We start from the raw sequence: 21,783 nt of genomic DNA, 5'->3' as shown, positions 1-21,783 counted from the left end.
CAGGATTCCGTTCCTGGATGGAATTCCTCTCATGAGTCACCAGAAGTTGTCTGTTCCTACCTTAAATTGTGCTCGTGGAGCACTTGGATGCCAGTAAATCCCCATCCAGACTTGCAACCAAAACCTGGAGACGTTTTCCACCGTTCCAAGGTTATCCAAGGCTTCTGCCAAGTGTCTGGTGATGTTTTGAGTTTCTACAGATGGAACCAGACGTGCGGGAACAGAAATAAATCTTTTATCCCGCTGGGAGCCCAGACTTTGGGATAAATCCCTCACTGCTGGCCATCAGGTTTCCTCACCCTCCCGGTTTTCCACTGCTCGTGATGGGTTTGGATTCTTGATGGGGAGAGAAGGGTTCAGTTATCTGGGTGAAGTTTTCCTGCTGGATTTGTGGAGGAAAACAGGAAAATCATTTGCTACAACTCCCAACCTAGAGAATTCTACCTGGGGAAAATGTATTTTTGGGGTGAAATTATGTGGCAATTTGATCTGAACTTATAAATGGGAGAGGTTTCAGTTTGTTTATCCACCCCACAAGAAATAATTGACCCGACTTTGGTTTTTTACAGGTGGTGTTGGAGATAATCCCAATTTCCAGTAGAATAATATAAATAATAATTAATAATATAAATAATAAAGATTACAATAAAGAAATCTAAATAAATTAATAAATAATAATCACGAAATAGAGAATAATTAGTAAAAGAAATATAAATGATAATAGAAATAATAGTATAGATAATATCAATTTTGCATCATTACAAACTTAATTAAAATCTGATTTTCCTCCAGGACAGCCCTGCCTGCACTGCCTGGATCTGGCTCTGAGAGCACTGAGAATGGGAAGATCCCAAGTTTTTCCCTCCAACCACTGCCTGCTGCTGCTGCTGCTGGCCGAGCTGAGCTGTGCCCAGTACGAGCACTGGCCGTACCTGCCCGGCTACCCCGAGCCACCCCCGCAGGTGTTCCAGCCCCCCCAGAGAGCCCCAGACGTCCCCAAAATCCAGCTGAGGCTGGCGGGGCAGAAGAGGAAGCACAACGAGGGCAGGGTGGAGGTGTTCTACAGCGGAGAGTGGGGCACCGTGTGCGACGACGACTTCTCCATCCACGCCGCCCACGTGGTGTGCCGGGAGCTGGGCTACGTGGAGGCCGTGTCCTGGCTGCCCAGCTCCAAGTATGGAAAAGGAGAAGGTGAGAAGATCTTGGAATAGAGAGAGGGTCTTTCCATCTCCTGATAATCCCTGATTTCAGTTTAATTGGTGGTGTTGGGGTGTTTCTCTCTCCTGCTGGGAGCTGGGCTACGTGGAGGCCATGTCCTGGCTGCCCAGCTCCAAGTATGGAAAAGGAGAAGGTGAGGAGATCTTGGAATAGAGAGGGGGTCTTTCCATCTCCTGATAATCCCTGATTTCGGTTTAATTGGTGGTGTTGGGGTGTTTCTCTCTCCTGCTGGGAGCTGGGCTACGTGGAGGCCATGTCCTGGCTGCCCAGCTCCAAGTATGGAAAAGGAGAAGGTGAGGAGATCTTGGAATAGAGAGAGGGTCTTTCCATCTCCTGATAATCCCTGATTTCAGTTTAATTGGTGGTGTTGGGGTGTTTCTCTCTCCTGCTGGGAGCTGGGCTACGTGGAGGCCGTGTCCTGGCTGCCCAGCTCCAAGTATGGAAAAGGAGAAGGTGAGGAGATCTTGGAATAGAGAGAGGGTCTTTCCATCTCCTGATAATCCCTGATTTCAGTTTAATTGGTGGTGTTGGGGTGTTTCTCTCTCCTGCTGGGAGCTGGGCTACTTGGAGGCCATGTCCTGGCTGCCCAGCTCCAAGTATGGAAAAGGAGAAGGTGAGAAGATCTTGGAATAGAGAGAGGGTCTTTCCATCTCCTGATAATCCCTGATTTCAGTTTAATTGGTGGTGTTGGGGTGTTTCTCTCTCCTGCTGGGAGCTGGGCTACGTGGAGGCCGTGTCCTGGCTACCCAGCTCCAAGTATGGAAAAGGAGAAGGTGAGGAGATCTTGGAGCAGTGTGAGGAATGTCTCCAGCTCCCAATAATCCCTAATTTCAGTCTCATTGATGGTGTTGGGGTGTTTCTTTCTCGTGCTGGGAGCTGGGCTACATGGAGGCTGTGTCCTGGCTGCCCAGCTCCAAGTATGGAAAAGGAGAAGGTGAGGAGATCTTGGGAAAGGGAGAGACTTTCCATCTCCCAGTAATCCCTGATTTTTGGTAGTGATCATCAATGATCAGTCTCATTGGTGGTTTTGAGTGTTGGTTTCTCGTGCTCTGCTCTGTGAGGCAAAAAAGATGTTGAAGTGTTGGAAAGCATCCAGAGGATGGACACAGGGATGGGGAAGGGCCAGGAGCAGCTGAAGGAACTTGGATTGGGATCCCAGGGAATTCGGGGAGTCTCTCCAGCTCCCAAGAATCCCTAATTTCAGTCTCACTGAAGGTGTTGGGGTGTTTCTCTCTCGTGCCAGAAGCTGGGCTACATGGAGGCCGTGTCCTGGCTGCCCAGCTCCAAGTATGGAAAAGGAGAAGGTGAGGAGATCTTGGAATAGAGAGAGGGTCTTTCCATCTCCCAGTAATCCCTGATTTCAGTTTATTTGGTGGTTTTGAATGTTCCTTTCTTGTGTTGTGCTCTGTGCGTTAAAAAGTGTGTGAAATTATTGGAAAGCACCCAAAGGATGGACACAGGGATGGGGAAGGGCCAGGAGCAGCTGAAGGAACTTGGATTGGGATCCCAGGGAATTGGGGGAGTCTCTCCAGCTCCCAAGAATCTCTAATTTCTGTTTAGTTTATGAGTTTGGGGTGTTTCATGCCATGCTGAGTGGATTTGGGATCTGAGAGGTAAAAAAAGGTGTGAAATTATTGGAAAGCATCCAAAGGATGGACATGGGGATGGGGAAGGGTCTGGAGCAGCTGAGGACACTTGGAAAAGAGGAGACTGAGGGGGGAATTTTTGGGATCTGCTCCTGCCCTGGGGCAGCTCTGGTCGTTCTGTGACAGGGACGAGATCCAGGCAAAGCTGGAGCTGTGCCGGGGGGATTTAGGTTGGATTTTAGGGAAAAGTTCTGTGTCATGGTCTGGTCTGTGACTCCAAAGAGGTCTGAACATTTCATATCCTATGGGAATGGTTATATGGGAATAACAACTAATGGATCATATAGGAATAACAATTTATTGGGTTATATGGGAATAATAATTATTGGATTATATGGGAATTACAGCTATTGGATCATATGGGAATAACAATTATTGGGTTATATGGGAATAATAATTATTGGGTTATATGGGAATAACAACTATTGGATCATATGGGAATAACAATTACTGGGTTATATGGGAATAATAACTATTGTGTTATATGGGAATAACAGCTATTGGATTATATGGGAATAACAATTATTGTGTTATATGGGAATAACAATTACTGGATTATATGGGAATAACAATTATTGGGTTATATGGGAATAACAGCTATTGGATTATATGGGAATAACAACTATTGGGTTATATGGGAATAACAACTATTGGGTTATGTGGGAATAACAGTTATTGGATCATATGGGAATAACAGTTACTGGGTTATATGGGAATAACAACTCTTGGGTTACATGGGAATAACAGTTTTGGGTGCCTCCAGGCTGCTCCTGGTGGGGAAAAGCTGTTCAGCCTCATCCCAGATTTTATCTAATGGAATCATGGAATGGTTTGGGATGGAAAGGAGCTTAAAATAATCCAATTCCCCCCTCCATGGATACCTCCCACTATCCCAGGTGCTCCAGCCTGGCTTTGGGCTCTTCCAGGGATCCAGGGGCAGCCACGGCTTCTCTGGGAATTCCATCCCAGCCTTTCCCCACGCTCCCAGAGAGGAATTCCTTCCCAAAATCCCATCTAAATTTCCCTTTTTTCACCTTAAATCCTCTCCCCTTGTCCTGGGGATGCGTTTTCCACGTCTTTTCTCGCCCTCTGAACTTGGACCTGGTGGAAATGTGGAAAATCCCACCTGAATCCCAAATATCTGCTGGGCAAACCTTTGGAAAGGAGAATATTTGTGTGTGACAGCCAGGAATTCCTGAAATCACCGAATTTGAGAGGGAAAACTCAGAAATAATCCAGGAATAAACAACAAATCTGTGTAATAATGGACACCCCAAGGGATTTATCGGGATTTGTTGGGATTTGGGGTGGAATCTTGTCCTACAGAGGATTTTCCCTGCCCTCCCTGGAGCCTGGTGGATCCCACAGGGATACAGTTCCACTCAGGAGGGCTGAAGGTGCTGGTCTGGGGTGGATTTTAGCAACTTTTGAGTGTTCACACCTATAAATGTCCCGTAAAAGAGCGAGCAGGGCCTGAGGGAAATGGCAAACCTGGCATGTGCTCCCAAACTTGTGGATTTTGGCTCCGGAGGCAGGGCAGGAGATTTCCAAGCGAGGAAGAGGCCATGACATCGGAAAACAAACCGGGCTGGCCACGGGGTTCAACGGGAGGGAGAATTCCCAGGGAAATCCCAAATCCAGGGTCTGGGGGGCTCGTCCCACTCTGGTTCTGAGGGGCCTGATTTTTATATTAATTTATTATTTTAATATTTAAAATACATTTAAATATATTAATTCAATATAATATTATTCAATATAATAATAATAAATATAATATTGATTATTTTATAATCAAATAATAATTATATTATTAATTTAATTTAATAGTATTTGTTTTAATGAATTACATTTATTTAATTATATAATTAATATATTAATTTAATTTAAGATTGATTAAATTAATTAATATCAATTTAATATTCCCACGTGGATAAAGGATGGGAAAAGCCGTTAGGTCAGAGCTTTTCCCAAATTGACAGCTTTTCTTTGGTCTTAAAATTCAATTAAATTAATAATTTAAAACTTAAAATTTAAAGTTAATTAATTCGTTTAAGGGATAATTGGTTTTTATTTTGGTATTTAATGAGGATTCTTGTGGTGCAACATTTTGCCAAGGTGGAGCAGGCTGAAATGTACAAACACAATAGATCACAGATAGAATTTTACAGACTTTGCAAATTAGGATATTTAACAAAGATGTCTTAATGAGAGTCTGGAATGAATACCCTGTTATTGTTTATTTTGATTTTTAAAATTTATTCTATTTTAATTTTATTTTTTATTCTCTTGGATGGGCTAATCTTAGTTAATAGGATGTATTTTAGAGGGAACTTCGGCTTTTTAAGGTAGTGTAGGGTTTTTTAGCCTCTAACTCTGAGGCTTTTAGGATGTTTGGGTTTTTGGTTTAACAGAATATCAGGATTATGTGAGGTCATACAGAATATCAGGATTATGTGAGGTCATCAGATTTAAGGAATTACAAGTGTGCGTGCTAAGAGCACTGAGAACACATAAAAAGTACATTAAAGAAAAGGCAAAAAATCGTCATGGCATCAAACTCATCAGTCCTTGAGGTGCTGCTTTATTCACCTCGATTTTCACACCTCGATTTTCCCCACTGAGAATGTTCATCACTGATCCCTGTGATGGATCCATCCATCTGATGAAGGTGGATTTTTATTCCCAGATGGATAAAGGATGGGAAAAGCCGTGAGCCAGAGCTTTTCCCAATCCATCAATCCTTGAGGTGCCGCTTTATTTTCACACCAAGATTTCTCACCTTGATTTTCACACCGAGAATGAGATCCAGGAAGATTCCCTAGAATCCAGATTCAGGGAATCCAGCCCAGATTCCTCCTCTTGGAATCTCAGTTGTGATTATTCCCATTCCAGGGAAAATTTGGCTGGAAAACGTGCACTGCTTGAGGTCCTGCTTTATTTATCTTGATTTTCACACCTTGATTTTTCCCACTGAGAATTTTCATCACTGATCCCTGGAGCAGCACAGGCTGGGGGTAGATTTTTATTCCCAGATGGATAAAGGATGGGAAAAGCCGTGAGCCAGAGCTTTTCCCAGTCCATCAATCCTTGAGGTGCCGCTTTATTTTCACACCAAGATTTCTCACCTTGATTTTGACACCGAGAGTGAGACCCAGGAAGATTTCCTGGAATCCAGATTCAGGGAATCCAGCCCAGATTCCTCCTCTTGGAATCTCAGTTGTGATTATTCCCATTCCAGGGAAAATTTGGCTGGAAAACATGCACTGCTTGAGGTGCTGCTTTATTTATCTTGATTTTCACACCTTGATTTTTCCCACTGAGAATTTTCATCACTGATCCCTGGAGCAGCACAGGCTGGGGGTAGATTTTTATTCCCATATGGATAAAGGATGGGAAAAGCCGTGAGCCAGAGCTTTTCCCAGCCCATCAATCCTTGAGGCGCTGCTTTATTCACCTTGATTTTCACACCGAGAGTGAGACCCAGGAAGATTTCCTGGAACCCAGATTCAGGGACTTCCCAGATTGCTCCTCTTGGAATCTCAGCTGTGTTTTCCTCCTTTTCCAGGGAAAATCTGACTGGACAACATGCACTGCTTGAGGTGCCGCTTTATTCACCTTGATTTTCACACCTTGATTTTCCCCACTGAGGATTTCCATCACTGATCCCTGTGATGGATCCATCCATCTGATGGATGGAGCAGCACAGGCTGGAGGTGGATTTTTATTCCCAGATGGATAAAGGATGGGAAAAGCCGTGAGCCAGAGCTTTTCCCAATCCATCAATCCTTGAGGTGCCGCTTTATTTTCACACCAAGATTTCTCACCTTGATTTTCACACCGAGAGTGACACCCAGGAAGATTTCCTGGAACCCAGATTCAGGGACTTCCCAGATTGCTCCTCTTGGAATCTCAGCTGTGTTTTCCTCCTTTTCCAGGGAAAATCTGGCTGGACAACGTGCACTGCACAGGCAAGGAGAGCAGCCTGGCCGCCTGTGGCTCCAACGGCTGGGGCGTGAGCGACTGCAAACACACCGAGGACGTGGGCGTGGTGTGCAGCGAGAAGAGGATCCCCGGCTTCAAGTTTGACAACTCCCTGATTAATCAAATTGAGGTAATTGGGGTAAAAATGATGCTCCAGCCAAATTTTCCCTGGAATGGGAATAATCACAACTGAGATTCCAAGAGGAGGAATCTGGGCTGGATTCCCATTATAGGGATGGCTGGAAGTGATGGAAATTGTTAATTTATCACGTTTATCCTGCATGTTTATTCATATTATCGATTTATCCCATGTTTATCCCATATTTATTCACCTTATCAACTTATCCCATATTTATTCACATTATCAATTTATCTCATGTTTATCCCACATTATCAGTTTATGCCATGTTTATCAATTTATCCCATATTTATTTCCATTATCAATTTATTCCATATTTATTCAGCTTATCAATTTATTCCATATTTATTCCCGTTATCAATTTATCCCATATTTATTCCTGTTATCAATTTATCTCATATTTATCCCACATTATCAGTTTATTCTGTATTTATCCCACCTATTTATTTACGTGATAAATTTATCCCATATTTATTTTCATTATCAATTTATCCCATATTTAGCCCATATTGATCCCATCTCCAGGATCTAAACAAACTCTTGGCTGCTCCTGGCTGGAGAGACAAAATTCAGGTTCCAATTTCAGAAAGTCAGTCAAATAATAAGAATTTGAAACTTTTTACTATCAACTATTCCAGTTCCGCCATGAATTTTTCAAAATTGAAACCTGTGCTTTTAATGTTTCAAAGGATGAATTTAGAGACAAAATGTGCCCTTGATTAATCAAATTGAGGTAAATGGGGTGAAAATGCTGATCTGGAGCATCCTGTGGACTGGGACGGCTGGGACTGACATAAATGATCAATTTATCCTATGTTTATCACACATATTTTTTCACATTATAGGATAAATAATAAAAATTTGAAACAATCAGAGATTTAAAATTTTTTTTTACTCTAAATTGTTCCAGTTCCTCAATCAATTTTTCAAAATTGAAACCTGTTCTGTTAATATTTCAAATAATGAATTTAGAGAGACAAAATCCGTGTTGTGCTCTCAGAACTTCCTGACTTTTTTGGTTCTAATGGACAAAAATCCTGAATTTTCTCTCCTCTTTTAATGCTGGGACCAGTTTGGAGCTATCTGGGCTGATGGGAGCAGCGGGGAGGGTTGGATTTGGGGTGGAATAATTCCTACAGCCATGGCTGGATTTATGGGGAAGATATAAAGATATTTTTGTGTAATTTGGATGAGCAATGATGGAGAAGCCATGATAAAAATACGAGAATATTTGTGGGAATGTGGGATTAGGGCTGGAAGTGAGGAAGTCATGGGGAAGGTTCTGGGCTCTCACTGGGGCAGACTGGGAGGCTGAGGGGGAGATTTGGGGAAATGACAGAACCAAGGGGCTTGGAGCACATCCCGCTGGGATTTCTGCAGGATAAAGAAATGCAGGAATGCTGGGCTGGAAGGGAGCTGGGATGAGCTCTTCAGAGAGGAAAAAAGGGATTTTTTTCCTTTAGCTCCTCAGCTTGGGGAGTTTGTGGTGCCTCAGGCACCTCCATTTTCTTGGCTTTTTCCTGTCTCAATTCCCTGGCTGCCCTTGGCCAAAATGTATGGATAGACCCCCCCACCCCCGTAAGCATTTTCCAGAGCTCCTTTTGAGCGTGCAGGGAAAACCCAGGATGTGCTGCACATCCCAGTGGGGTCCCCAGGGATGAATCCTTGGGTTTTTCCGTGAGCTGAAATGGGATGAGCAGGCAGCGCTCAGCATTCCAGGGAAGGGCTGCAGGTCCAGGATCTGAGGGATTCAGTTCCTTTCCTCGCTCTGACCTCGCTTCCCCTGCCTCGGGAGGGATCATCCCCAGCTGCTCCGTCAATGGCTCTGTTGTGTCCCAGGGAATGAGGCGAGATCATGGAACACCAGGGGTGGCTTTGGCTCCTCTGAAGCCACAGAGAGTCCTCAAAACACCTGGAAGAAAATCTGCTTTAGTCTAGACAGAGGTCACCTCACCCCGAGCTGCTCCAGGAATTAATCACAGAAGCTTTGGAGGGCTCTGCTTTTCCATGAGCTCAGCACCGGGGCTGGAGGAGTGGAACTCCTTGGATAATTGGGAATGAGCTCGGCTGCTGCTGTGGGGGTGCTGAAACCTCAGATGAATCATGAGCCTGAGGTGATTCCTGGAGCAGAAGCCTGGATCCATCAGCAGCAGAAGTGGATGGAAAAGGGAGAAGTGGATTTATTTTTAAGGAGCTGGGCTGAGTGGGGTGGAAGTGCTGCATTTCCTGGGCAGAGGCTGTTGGACTCCCTGCCTCAAACTGACACAGAGAGCAAGTTAAAACTAGAAATTAGGGGGGAAAACCTTCTCTGTGAGGTTGGGGAGGGGCTGGAATTCCAGAGAAGCTGTGGCTGCCCCTGGATCCTTGGAAGTGTCCAAAACCAGGCTGGAGTAACCTGGGAATTGTCCCTGCCCATGGCATAGGTGGCACTGGATGATTTTGAGCTCCTTTCCAACCCAAACCATTCCAGGATTCTTTATCTCCCTGAATGATTTTAAGTTCTTCTCCCATCCAAATTATTCCAGGATTCTTTATCTCCCTGAATGATATTAAGCTCCTTTCCCACCCAAATCATTCCAGGATTCTTTATCTCCCTGAATGATTTTAAGCTCCTTTCCCACCCAGATCATTCCAGGATTCTTTATCTCCCTGAATGATTTTAAGTTCTTCTCCCACCCAAACCATTCCAGGATTCTTTATCTCCCTGAATTTCATGAACCTTCCCACAGCACCACTGCTTCCATTCTGCAAAACCCAGCTGATTTTTCCTCTCTCCCTACAAAATAAAATCCCTGGAGCTGAAGGGTTCCTTCCCTGCTGCTTTCCTTGCAGCAGGATTTAGGCTGGAGGTGAGGAGTTGGGATGTTTAGGATGCCATCGTGGCAGCTCCTTGCAGTCACAACTGGCTGTCAAATGTTCCAGCTCCTTCCCCCTCTGAGTTTTCCCACTCTTATCTTTGCTTTATCTCCTCAACAGCCAGTGGGACACAGCTGGAGCCAAAAACGAGGAGCAGGGTGACCCAGGGGGTCACAAACCTGAACCAGGGGGGCTCCAAAGCCTCCTGTGGAGGAGAGTTTGGAAGTTCTGCCCTTCCCAACATGCCTGGGAATTCTGCAGGTCATTCCTCACATTCACCAGGGGAAACATCATCGTTTGTGAGCTCCTGGGTTCTTGTCCCAGTGATGTTTCCTCTTTGGAATGAGGGGTGAGGGGGCTGGAATTTCCTCTGAGCTCTGCTGTGGTCAGGACTCTCCATCAGCTTTTGCACTGACAGAGCTAAACCAGCGCAATCCCACCGGGATTCCTGGGGAAGAGATCTGTCAGTTTGTCCTTCAGCTGCTGTTCAAACCAGGCTTTACTAAAATAGTCCTGGCTGGAGGTGCTAAACCGAGCTTGGGTGTTGGATTCTGCATTCCCACCCTGGTTGTGATTCCCAAATGGATCTGACTGTGTGCACAGGCTATGGGTTAACAGGAGTGAGGGCTGATTTTGGAGTCTGTGATCCCAGGGAACAGCTGGAGCTGGGGTTTAATTGCATTTTGAGAAAAGTTTCTTCACCTTGAGGGTGGCCTTGGGCACTTCCAGGGATCCAGGGGCAGCCACAGCTCCTCTGGGAATTCCATCCCAGCCCCTCCTCTCCCTCAGAGCCAGGAATTCCTTCCCAATGCCACACCTAAATCTCCCCTTTTCCAGTGGGAAGCCATTCCCTGTGTCCCAAATCCCTCTCCATGTTTCTGTAGCTCCTTCAGGCACTGGAAGGCCACAATGAGGTCACCCCAAAACTTCTGAACAATCCCAATTCCCCCAGTCTTTCCTCATAATTTAGAAAGTCTTAAAGCCCCTTTAGTGCAAATTCCGTGGGGTTGGGAAGTGCTGGGAATGTGGAAAACCGGGGGTGGGAGTCCACCGGTGACCCCACGGTGGCAGAGCCCTGCATGGGGACGTTTTGCCCAAATCTGGCCTGGCTGGCTCAGCTCTGCCCCACAGGGAGCCCCCACTCCCTCAGAAGCAGCTTGATAACCCTCGAGCCGGGCTCGTTTTCATTGGACACCGGCACAGCTCCGCTTCCCAGTTTGGAAAAGCTGCGGATAAGAGGGATAGGATGAAATTTTCCATGGCCATAAATCACCCGGCCATTCCATATGGATGTGCTCAGACAGATCCCTTCCCATCACAGCTCATGTTTGTAGGGTTATGTCACAGCTCTTCCTATCCCTGAGCTTTTCCATCCTTTTCCTGCTGGGAAGGGGCAGTGCTTGACCTCTGAAAGCTGGGAAAATTTATTGCCAAGACACAACAAGGTCAGGAACACAGAATTAATTACATTAAATCTGTGCAAAAGACCTCCAAGCTCATTAAGCCCAACCTCTGGCCAATCAGCACCTTCTCACCCAGACCACCCCACTCTGTCCTTAGGAGAAGTTCAATATTTGAACAGAAAAATGATCTTTAAAGGCCTTTCCAACCCAAACCCTGAAGTGTTTTGGGGGAGGGTGAATGGTGGGAGAGTGGTGATAAGGAGGAGGGAGACAGGCAGGAAGGGGTTAATCCTTCTGGCAACACCAGAATTCCATCCCTCCCTTGTTAAAATTCCTTTTTTTTTTTTTTTTTGTGCTGTTTTCCACTTCCACTGCAGATTTCAGATTTTAGAGGATTTCTTGGAGGGTGATGGAGCTGCAGAGCCTTTGCTGGGTGTCAGGAGCTCTGAAATCCAAATTCCCTGTGTGCTCCCCAAGCTGGGAACGCCACCCCTGCTTTTCCAACAGTGCCTGCAGTCACTCCGTGTGATCCCAACTCATTCCAGACCCACCTGCAGCTGCTTTCCTGGCTTTTCCAGCCATTTCAAGGCCACAGTGGCTGATTCCTACCTTAATATATTCCTTAAATCAATGCACCAGAGGGATTTTATTTAATGCACGCCCCAAAACATCCTGAACAAAATATTTGCTGTCCGCCTCCTTCCTCTGCGTGCGCCCACACCGCCTTCAAATAGGCCAGGCTCTAAATATATCGAATTTCTCCAGCTCCCAAATAGCTCTGGTACCTGAGGCCAGCCCAGGGCTTTGGCCAGACGGTGGCCAGACAGGTCTGGCTGCTATTTCTGGCCTTCATTTCCCCTCTGGGTCCTTGCGAGGCAGAAAAATCTCCCTTCAAAGCCCAGTGGCTCAAAGGCTTTGGTTGTGCTGGGTTAAAAGTGGGTCCAGCCATGGCTGGAAGCGTCCGAGGCTCGGCTGGATGGGGTTTGGAGCAGCCTGGAGTGGTGGAAGGTGTCCCAGGGGTGGGATGAGATGGGGTTAAGGTCCCTTCCAGCACGAACCATTCCATGATGCTGGTTAATTCCAGATTTTTAAGGAGTGGGAAAAGGCTCTGCCGGGTGCTGCTCAGGGGGTTTCAGTCAAACCAGGCTCTGTGAGGCCAAGCTGAGCTGGGGGTGCAGGGAGGGAAGGGGGAGAAGTTAGTGCCCTGTCCCCAGGTAAATCTCCCCCTTTTCCAGCTTTTTGCCATGAAAATCTGTGGAATCTCTGTTCCTGCTGTGGGGATTTGTCACACAGGTCACCTCCACCCCATCTCTGTGTCCTGCAGGCCTCAGTGTTTAATTAGAAAAGTTTGATTTGCCTGTTTGTTGTGATGACAGGGTTTGAGTTTCCCTTTGCTGTAAATGTTTAATCCTCCAAACCAAAGCCCAAGTGCAGCAAAATTGTGCTGCTTTCTTGTCTGGGAGGGTCTTCAGCATCTCCTCACCTCAGGAAAATGTTAATTCGCCTGATTTTGGGGTAACCCACCATGTTTTAGTGCTGTAAATTCAAAGTGAGTGTGATCATTTGCCTCAGGGGCTCCTTTGTGGCAGGTCAGGGTGCTGGAATCAGGGAAGGGTTTGGGTTGGAAAGGCCTTTAAAGATCATTTTTCTGTTCAAATATTGAACTTCTCCTAAGGACAGAGTGGGGTGGTCTGGGTGAGAAGGTGCTGATTGGCCAGAGGTTGGGCTTAATGAGCTTGGAGGTCTTTTGCACAGATTTAATGTAATTAATTCTGTGTTCCTGACCTTGTTGTGTCTTGGCAATAAATTTTCCCAGCTTTCAGTGCCTGATCCAAACACTTTGAGGCAGCTCAGCGGGAAGGACACAGGCAGTGACAAGGCTTTGCCCATCAGGAGCCCCCCCAGCCCTGGGGCTGCCAGGACAGAGCTGTATCCTCCCCAAGCTGAGCCTGCCTAAGCTGAGCCTGCCCCGTGCCAAAGCCTCTCCAGGCCCCCCTTCTCCTGCTCTGCCCCCTCCCTGGTGTCCCCAGCCTTTCCCAGGGCTGTCCCCTCGCTCTGCCCAGGCTCCACGGAGCCTTTCCCAGCTCAGCCAGGCTTTTGTCAGCCCGAATCTGCGCTGGGTTTGCTCCTGGCCGCTAAGCCTGGCTCAAACTCTGCTCCCTCACCCTTTTGTGCAGCCCCAGCCCAGCTCCTGTCCCCAGGGCACCGCTGTCCCCCAGCTTTGTCCCATCCTGCCCTGTTTATTTAACAGCCAGGACCTCGGGGTGACTCAGAGGCTCAGCTCCAGATGTTTAAACCCAAACAGATTCCACCCATTCCGATGGATGTGAAGAAAAAAGTCTTTTTCCTCTGGTGGCTGAGGTTTTAGTGGAAGTGAAGGTTTTTATGATGGACAAAGCCCCTGTGCAAAGATTTTTGTGTTGTGTTATGGATTGGAGAAAAAACCCAACAATTTCTTGTTGAAGTTTCAGCCTTAATTCCTGACGTTTGGAAGCTGAGAATCCTGGAGCTCTGTTGGGAGTGAAAAAGGATTTCACTATTATTATATTATTAAATTATTATTATTTAATTAAAATCTGTTTATATAGGTTTTATTGAAGGGGCAGTGGAATAGGTCAGGCTTAGGGAAGGAAAGAGGAGTTTGAGTGGATCATGGAGCTCTTAAAGCAGGAGAGGAATGAAAATGGAAATGAAAAAATCCAAGGACAGAGCAGAGAGGATTCCAAACTCCAGGGTGATTCAGCGCCAGGGCAGTGTCTGCAGCCTGGGATTTCTAGGAATAGGATCCTCTCCCTGGATTGATTCCTGAGCATCCTCAGGGGCCTTCAAAAGGAAAGGGAACAGTTGGGTTTGGGCACGGAGAGGCCCCAAAAAGCCCGACCTGGGCATCACCTGCCAGCACAAAGCACGTGGCCAACGGTGCAGGGGAATATTCCCAAAGTTGGGTGGGATTTTGCCGTCGGATCCGGAGCCGTGGGGAAGCGTTTGGTTCAGAGGGTGGAAACAAAAGCAGTCGAGGCTCATGTGAAAACTTTTCCGAGCCAGGAATCCTTTTGTGAGGGCTCAAAAACAAACCCTTTTCTCTGGGCTGGCCCCGACTGCCGGGGCTGCGAGTCCCCGGTTTCGTAACGGAGCTCGGAGCCTCTGCCAGGGCTTTTTTGTCCCCGCTGGAGAGGAGCAGCTCTGGGGCCCTGGATGTGGCTCCTGGCAAAGAAAGGATTGGGATAGAGGGAAATACAGCCCAGCTTGGAAGAGTTTCACATGTTTTTCCCTCATTTTTTACTTATTTGTGTTGTAGGGTGCTGGAAATCCCAACCAAAATTGTGGAATCTTGGAATGGTTTGAGTGGGAAGGGAGCTTAAATCCCATCCCTAGGGCAACCTCCCACTATCCCAGGGTGCTCCAACCTCTCCTTTGGCACTTCCAGAGGATCCAGAGGCAGCCACAGCTTCCCTGGGAATTCCATCCCAGCCTTTTTCTTCCCAATATCCCATCCTATTCCTGTCCTCTTTCTATTCCAAACCGTTCCCCCCATCCTGTCCCTCCCTCCCTTTCCCAAATCCCTCTCCATCACATCCTTGCCTCGCTAGAACAAATCATGGGTTAGGGTTCAGCTTTCTCTCGATCCCAGAGTTTTCCTTGTTGTGGGATCGCTCTCCGTGTCCATGGAGCACAGAGAGGGGGGTTTTAGGAATCTGCTTTATCCATTAGGTGCTGTTTGCTCCCGATTTTTCTCTGGAATCTGTTTTCACCATCAACCCAGCTGCTGTTGGAGTTTAAGCCATTTCTGCCTGGATTTGCATTATTGAACAGCCCCGGTGTAACAAAACCTCTGCCGCCAAAGGAAACCATTCCAATCCCAAAGAATTATTGGGAAAAAAGCTCCTGGCAGCCCTTTCTCATGGAGAACCCTCAGTGTGCTTGTTCTGATCCTTTGTTCTTGAATTTTCCAATACAAAGCCGAGCTCTGCAGTGGCTTGAATTCCTCTCTGAGGTTTTGCTCTTTGTTCAGAGACAGAGCAAACCCTTGAGTTGCTCCATCAAGAATTCCCTGCTCTAAACCAGCCCTGGGAGGGAAAAGAGGATGGGATTGGGGTTGGTTTTGCTCCCAGACAAAATTCCAAGATTTCCTGCTCTAAACCAGCTCTGGAAGGGAAAAGGGTATGGGATTGGGGTTGGTTTTGCTCCCAGACAAAATTTCCAGAGCTCTAAACCAGCTCTGGAAGGGAAAAGGGTATGGGATTGGGGTTGGTTTTGCTCCCAGACAAAATTCCAAAATTCCCTGCTCTAAACCAGCTCTGGAAGGGAAAAGGGGACAGGATTGGAGTTGGTTTTGCTCTCAGACAGATGCTAAAAATGTCACTGTGGCCTGTTGGAGCTATCAGGAGATGAATTCCCTCCAGGAATGAAATGTTGCCTCATTTTTTTGCTGCTTTGCTCATTTTTTATCCTCCTTGGCAAACACAGGCCAAAAAACCAAACAATTATGCCAAAAGGGTTGGATGCACTAAACAGAATCCCAGGTTGATGCAGGATTTCTTTTCGTGTCTGAGTCAGCATCTCCAGGGGAGAGGGATGAGATGGGAAAGCTCTGTCCAGAGCCTGAGGTGGCAGATTGGACCTGGGAATGTTTTCCCAAATCCAAGAGCAAGAAATTCCGTTCACACCTTACTTTAAACTGCTGTAAAAAAAAAACAACATGGAGCCAGCCTAGTCAGTTTAGGCGGGAAGAAACGTCCAAATGCCCAGCTTGGAAGTGGGAAATACAGGACTTTGAAGTCCTGGAGTGGGAAATTCTGAGATCTCAAGTGCTGGGGTGAGAAATACAGGGATTTCAAGTCCTGGAGTGGGAAATACAGGGATCTTGAGCCTGGAGTGGGAAATACAGGGATCTCAAGTGCTGGAGTGGGAGATTCCAGAATCTCAAGTGCTGGAGTGGGTGATAGAGGGATTTTGAGTCCTGGAGTGGGAAATACAGGGATCTCGAGTTCTGGAGTCATGGATACCCTACTCCTGCTGTGCTCAGAGCTCTTCTGGAAACAGCTGGAACAACTTCTTTTTATTTGTTAAGCTGCAGAAATAATTGCAAAAATAACAGGTAAATCCCAAAGTATCTGCCAGCATTCCCAAACTTCCCATTTTTAGAAGGTGTTTGTTTATTTTTTGCATCATTGTGACTTTTCTCCTTCTCAGCCTCAGTGAGCTCTTTTCTTTCTCTGCCTGATGCTGTGATACCATAAATCCCAGCAAGGCATTCCCAGATCCATCCAGGGCTTTGGAACACTAAAATCCACCCTCTGGCTTGGAAAATCCATGAGGTGGAGATGCCTGGAAGCTGCAGGAACGCAGCAGGGAAGGATTGCTCCTTGTTACCCTGCTCAGTGTTCTCCCCTCAGCCTCTGGCAGCTGGCAGGGATGAGCTGGGATATGGGGAACAGAGCTCATGCCTGGCTGGAGGAGTGGGAAGAAAAGGGAAATCCCAAATCTGTTGGAGCAGGAGAGGAAAACCGAAATATTCCTGACGAGAAGGTGGCTGCTTTAGGGGTTCTGTTGTGTTCCCTGCTGCAGGGGGGATCCTCAGGATCCTGGATAGGATTCCCTGGTTTTTTGGCCTTTGAAGAAGCAGTTTGTTCTCTCTGAACCCGATTCCTGCACAGAAGGAGTTTGGGAATTGCTGCTCCCTCCCAGGAATCCTTGAGGCTGGAAAAGACCTCCAAGATCGAGCCCCAAGTGAGTCCTTCGACCCCTCTGTTTGCCTTGGGGGTTTTCCAGGTTTCCCACCTGGATGACATTCCCTGGGATGGCCCAGCAGTGAGAACAGGGATGTTCAATGATGACAAAGAGGTGGAATGTGGGAATGCTGATCCTGGGCAGCACCAGGCAGATGTTCAACATCTGGAATGGCCTGCAACTCAAGCGGGCTGAGCTGTGGACCAGCTTCCTCACAAAAACACAAAACACAGCACCTGGAGCAGCATCCCTGGGTGTGAACTCGTTCCAAGGACCAGCTGTGGCCTCCAGCCAGTCTAAATCCAAGGAAAAGGGACAAGGGTGTCCCTTTTGAAAACCATGTGTGGGCTTTAGCACATTGCTGACGCGCGGTCTAGAAGGAAAATAATCCCATTTCTGCCGCTTTAATGTGCAGCAGAGCTGATCCTCACCTACCTGTGGGTCTCAAACCTACCCAGGGTTTCCTGCAGGATGGAGAAATCCCACAATCACAGATGGAAAACCCCCTCTCCCACTTTCCCAGCTGCCAGTGCAAATTTCCTCCTGTTTCCCATCTTTTCCCAGGTGCTTTTCCAGCACAGTTTGAAGTGTTTGGCTCCCTGGCCTTTGGGTTAATCCATTTAAATGGCTTTTATTAAAAACACGTGGAGATCTTCAGCACCCAGAGCTGTTTCCAAGCGGATTTAAGGCTTCGATTACTTTTTTCCTGGTGAAGAAAATGAGGCAGGGTAGGGGAAGCCGGGGAACAAAGTTCCCTCTGACAGCCCTGGGTAAACACAATTTCTCCATCAAGGCAAAAGCTGGAAACATTTCCTAAATTGCACCAGGGAAAAGCGAGTTGCAGGGTTTGGAAAGCAGCCTGGGGAGGCCTGGAATGCCCTGGGGCTCCGATACCTTCCTGACAGCACGTAGTCAAAAACTCTGCAAGATTTTAGCAGAAACTGCCAAGCTCAGGAGAAACTTCGTGCTGCAAATGGATTTCTCAGGCTCCCCTGGAGAGGTTTCAAATCTCCTCTTACATCAGACCCTTGGAACACCTGAAATTGCCTCAGATGTAACAATTTTGGGTATCACAGGGGTTATTTTTAATTCTTGAGGGCTACAGGAGCTTTCATGAACCCTATGTGAGTAGCATTGTTGGATAATTCCTGTTTTCCAGGGGTTGAGGGATGCTCCAGCTCAGATTTTGGAGAACTGAATTCCTGCAGCTGAGGGGGAGAGAGCGGGAATCAGTGATTTGCAAAACTGTGTGGTAGATGTAGACAAATAAAAGACAGAAAGGTGGGAGGGGAATAAGGAAAAGAAGGGGAGAAGCCTTAAGTGAGCTGCCCAAAGTGGTGTGGGCAGAGCTGAGGATGAGGAGGAGATGCCAACCCCATTCCTTGCCCCTTGCCCCACTCCCTGACCCATTTCCTGCCCCAGCAGCCTCTTTCTTTGCCCTTCCCTGGGCTCTGCTTGTTGTATCAGCACCAGTGAAAGCATCTGGAGAATGGATGAGCCATGGAATCTGCAGGACTCGGCAGGTCCTGCTCTGATCTCGCTGCGAGCCCTGACCAGAGGCCCGTGGCCCTTTAAAGCTCCGGGCAATTTTTCTTTTCCGAGTGGCTGAATCCAAGGATTCCTCAGTTCTGATGTAACCCCGAGCAGGACCACGTGGGTTTGCACATATTTGACAAGGAGAGGGCTCCTGGAAGGAAACTGATCCATTTTTCAGAAGCTCTTTTGTAACCGCTTGCCACAGAGGACTTTTCCAGCCAGGATTTACCCCTGGGGCCCTGCAGGACTGCTTTGTGCCATCAGGAATCTTTTCCAGCCAGGATTTGCCTCTGGGGCCCTGTAGGGCTGGTTTGTACCCCCAGGGATATTTTCCAGCCAGGATTTGCCCCCTCCAGCCAGGATTTGCCCCTGGAGTCCTGCAGGGCTGCTTTGTGCCCTCACAAGTTTTTCCAGCCAGGATTTGCCCCCTCCAGCCAGGATTTGCCCCTGAGGCTCTGCAGGGCTGCTTTGTGCCCTCAGGGACCTTTTCCAGCCTGGATTAGTTCCTGGAGCCCTGCAGGGCTGATTTGTGTCCTCATGGATATTTTCCAGCCAGGATTTGCCCCTGGGGTCCTGCAGGTCTGGTTTTTGCACTCATGGATATTTTTCAGCCAGGATTTGCCCCTGGAGTCCTGCAGGGCTGCTTTGTGCCCTCACAAGTTTTTTCCAGCCAGGATCTGCCCCTGAGGCCCTGCAGGTCTGGTTTTTGCCCTCATGGATATTTTCCAGCCTGGATTCACCTCTGTGGCTCTGCAGGTCTGATTTTTCCCTCAGGGAACTTTACTAGCCTGGATTTGTCCCTGGACTCCTGCAGGGTTGGTTTGTGCCCTCATGGACATTTTCCAGCATGGATTTACTTCTTTTCTAGCCAGGATTTGCCCCTGGGGCTCTGCAGGGCTGGTTTTTGCCCTCAGGGAACTTTACTAGCCTGGATTTGTCCCTGGACTCCTGCAGGGTTGGTTTGTGCCCTCGCAGGTATTTTCCAGCCAGGATTTGCTTCTGTGGCTCTGCAGCGCTGGTTTTTGCCCTCAGAGATCTTTTCCAGCCAGAGATATTTTCCCCCTCCAGCCAGGATTTGCCCCTGGGTCTCTGGTTTGTGCCCTCAGGGATCTTTTCCAGCCACCTCTGGATTCCTGCAGGGCTGGTTTGTTCCCTTATGGATATTTTCCAATCAGGATTTGCCCCTGGAGTCCTGCAGGGTTGGTTTGTGCCCTCATGGACATTTTCCAGCATGGATTTACTTCTTTTCCAGCCAGGATTTGCCCCTGGGGCTCTGCAGGGCTGGTTTTTGCCCTCAGGGATCTTTTGCAGCCAGGATTTGCCCCCTCCAGCCAAGATTTGCCCCCAGAATCTTGCAGGACTGGTCTGTGTCCTCACGTAGGTGCCATATGTGAAATCCATTCGCTTTCCATGACTCACTTGCTGCCCAAGGTTGTGGAGGAGAAGCCAGAGAAACGCTGCTGTCAGCACTTTGGAATCCCAGATTCCACATGAAATCATGGCTTTGGATGAAAACCCCAAAGTCCTTCCGTGCCAGGGCTCCCAGCTCCCTGCACCCGGAATGATTCTGTGAATAAGGCTGGCCCTAACAAGGCTGAGCTTGGTTAATTTCCACAGGAACGGGGGCTAAATGAAGGTGAAAACAGCGCTGGGAATTGAAGTGACAAAGCAGAGTTGTTAGAGGGCTACTTACAAAATAAATTAGAGCTTCTTTTTAATGAGAAAAAGAATCTTCTTCCAGAGGATGGATTTACACAAGGTGGAAAGGTTTGTTTCATAAAATCCCAGAAAGGTTTGGGTTGGAAGGGAGCTTAAAAATCAGCTCATTCCACCCCTGCAATTGGCAGGGACACCTTCCATGATCCCAGGTTGCTCCAACCTGGCCTTGGACACTTCCAGGGATGGGGCAGCCACAGCTGCTCTGGGAATTCCATCCCAGCCCCTCACAAGGAAGAATTTATTCCAAATATCCCATCTAACCCTGCCCTCTGGAAGTTTGAATCCCTGTTTTCCTGTCCCTCCTCTGCCTCTCTGCCCTGTCCCTTCCTCAACACCTCATCCTTTCTGCCCTACCTGTCTGCAGCTGGGCTGTGATCCCACCTGGAATCTCCAAAACCCATTTCCCTACAACCCAGCCTCATTCCCGGTTATTTTCCGCCCACAGAACTTGTCCACAGTTGGGCTGTGATCCCACCTGGAATCTCCAAAACCCATTTTCCTACAATCCAACCTCATTCCCATTTATTTTCCGCCCACAGAACTTGTCCACAGTTGGGCTGTGATCCCACCTGGAAGCTCACAGCCCATTTCCCTACAATCCAGCATCATTCCCGTTTGTTTTCCACCCACAGAACATGAACATCCAGGTGGAGGACATCCGGATCCGCGCCATCCTGGCCACCTACCGCAAGCGGGTCCCCGTCACCGAGGGCTACGTGGAGGTGAAGGACGAGGGCACCTGGAAACAGATCTGCGACAAGCACTGGACCATGAAGAACTCCCGGGTGGTCTGCGGGATGTTCGGCTTCCCGAGCGAGAGGAAATACAACACCAACGTCTACAAGTAAGGGCAGGGCTTGGTGGGAGCCACAAACATTCCTTGGAACACTCGGGGCCTTGTTCCCAACGCAGACTGGCAGGTGGCACGGGGACCCTGGGGGAGGGAAAGCTCCGACTGCTTCGTTCCTCCAGATGGGATTTTTCGTTTGTGTGAGTGTTTGGAATGTCCAGCCTTTCCTGGTGCTGGCAGGGGAGGCTTTTGATCCTCGTCCATGGGATACAGACCTTGATGAGTATCAGTGTTTGACAGGGCCTGGAATAGGAGATGGATCACTTGGCCCAAAAAATATTTGTATTTCGTAGTACCAGCTCGAGGATGAACATTTCCTCCGGCAGGGATGGGCTCTGTGTGGTGGGCAGGGCACAAACTGCTCCCACTGTCCCAGTAAATCCACCAGCTATGAGAAAATCGTGGAATGGTTTGGGTTGGAAGGGATTTACAGCCCACCCAGTGCCACCCCTGCCATGGCAGAGACACCTTCCAAGAGACCAGCTCCAAGCTGGCCTTGGACACTTCCAGGGATCCAGGGGCAGCCCCAGCTTCTCTGGGAATTCCATCCCAGCAGGCAATTCCAGGCAGGAATTCCTTCTCCATATACCAGCTCTCCCTGCTCTCTGTCATTTTGAAGCCATTCCCTGTGTCCTGTCACTCCATAATGTAAAGTCTCCAACTGCTCACCCCATCCCTGTGCAGAAATCCAGATCAGTTCTGGAT

The 21,783-nt window shown here is 47.9% G+C and overlaps 1 protein-coding gene across 3 annotated transcripts in view; it reads left to right on the top strand.

Annotated features, from left to right (window-relative positions):
• The first annotated feature begins 811 nt into the window (after positions 1–811).
• The window catches only part of LOXL2 (lysyl oxidase like 2), a 46,492-nt gene continuing 25,520 nt past the window's right edge, over positions 812–21,783 (top strand). The window contains exons 1-3 of one of the 3 annotated variants that reach the window (XM_068174435.1): positions 812–1,191; positions 6,800–6,975; positions 20,861–21,072. In XM_068174435.1, the coding sequence (XP_068030536.1) occupies positions 840–1,191; positions 6,800–6,975; positions 20,861–21,072 (740 nt within the window). In that variant the 5' untranslated portion in view covers positions 812–839. Of the gene's footprint in view, positions 1,192–1,614; positions 1,672–2,480; positions 2,523–6,799; positions 6,976–20,860; positions 21,073–21,783 lie in introns of those variants that run through there. The other 2 variants (XM_068174437.1, XM_068174436.1) reach the window with 2 other exon arrangements.

The sequence above is a fragment of the Anomalospiza imberbis genome, chromosome 28 (genome assembly GCF_031753505.1).
Source record: "Anomalospiza imberbis isolate Cuckoo-Finch-1a 21T00152 chromosome 28, ASM3175350v1, whole genome shotgun sequence".
NCBI lineage: Eukaryota > Metazoa > Chordata > Aves > Passeriformes > Viduidae > Anomalospiza > Anomalospiza imberbis.
Note: the sequence above shows the minus strand (reverse complement) of the source record. Positions and strands in the feature narration are given on the sequence as shown.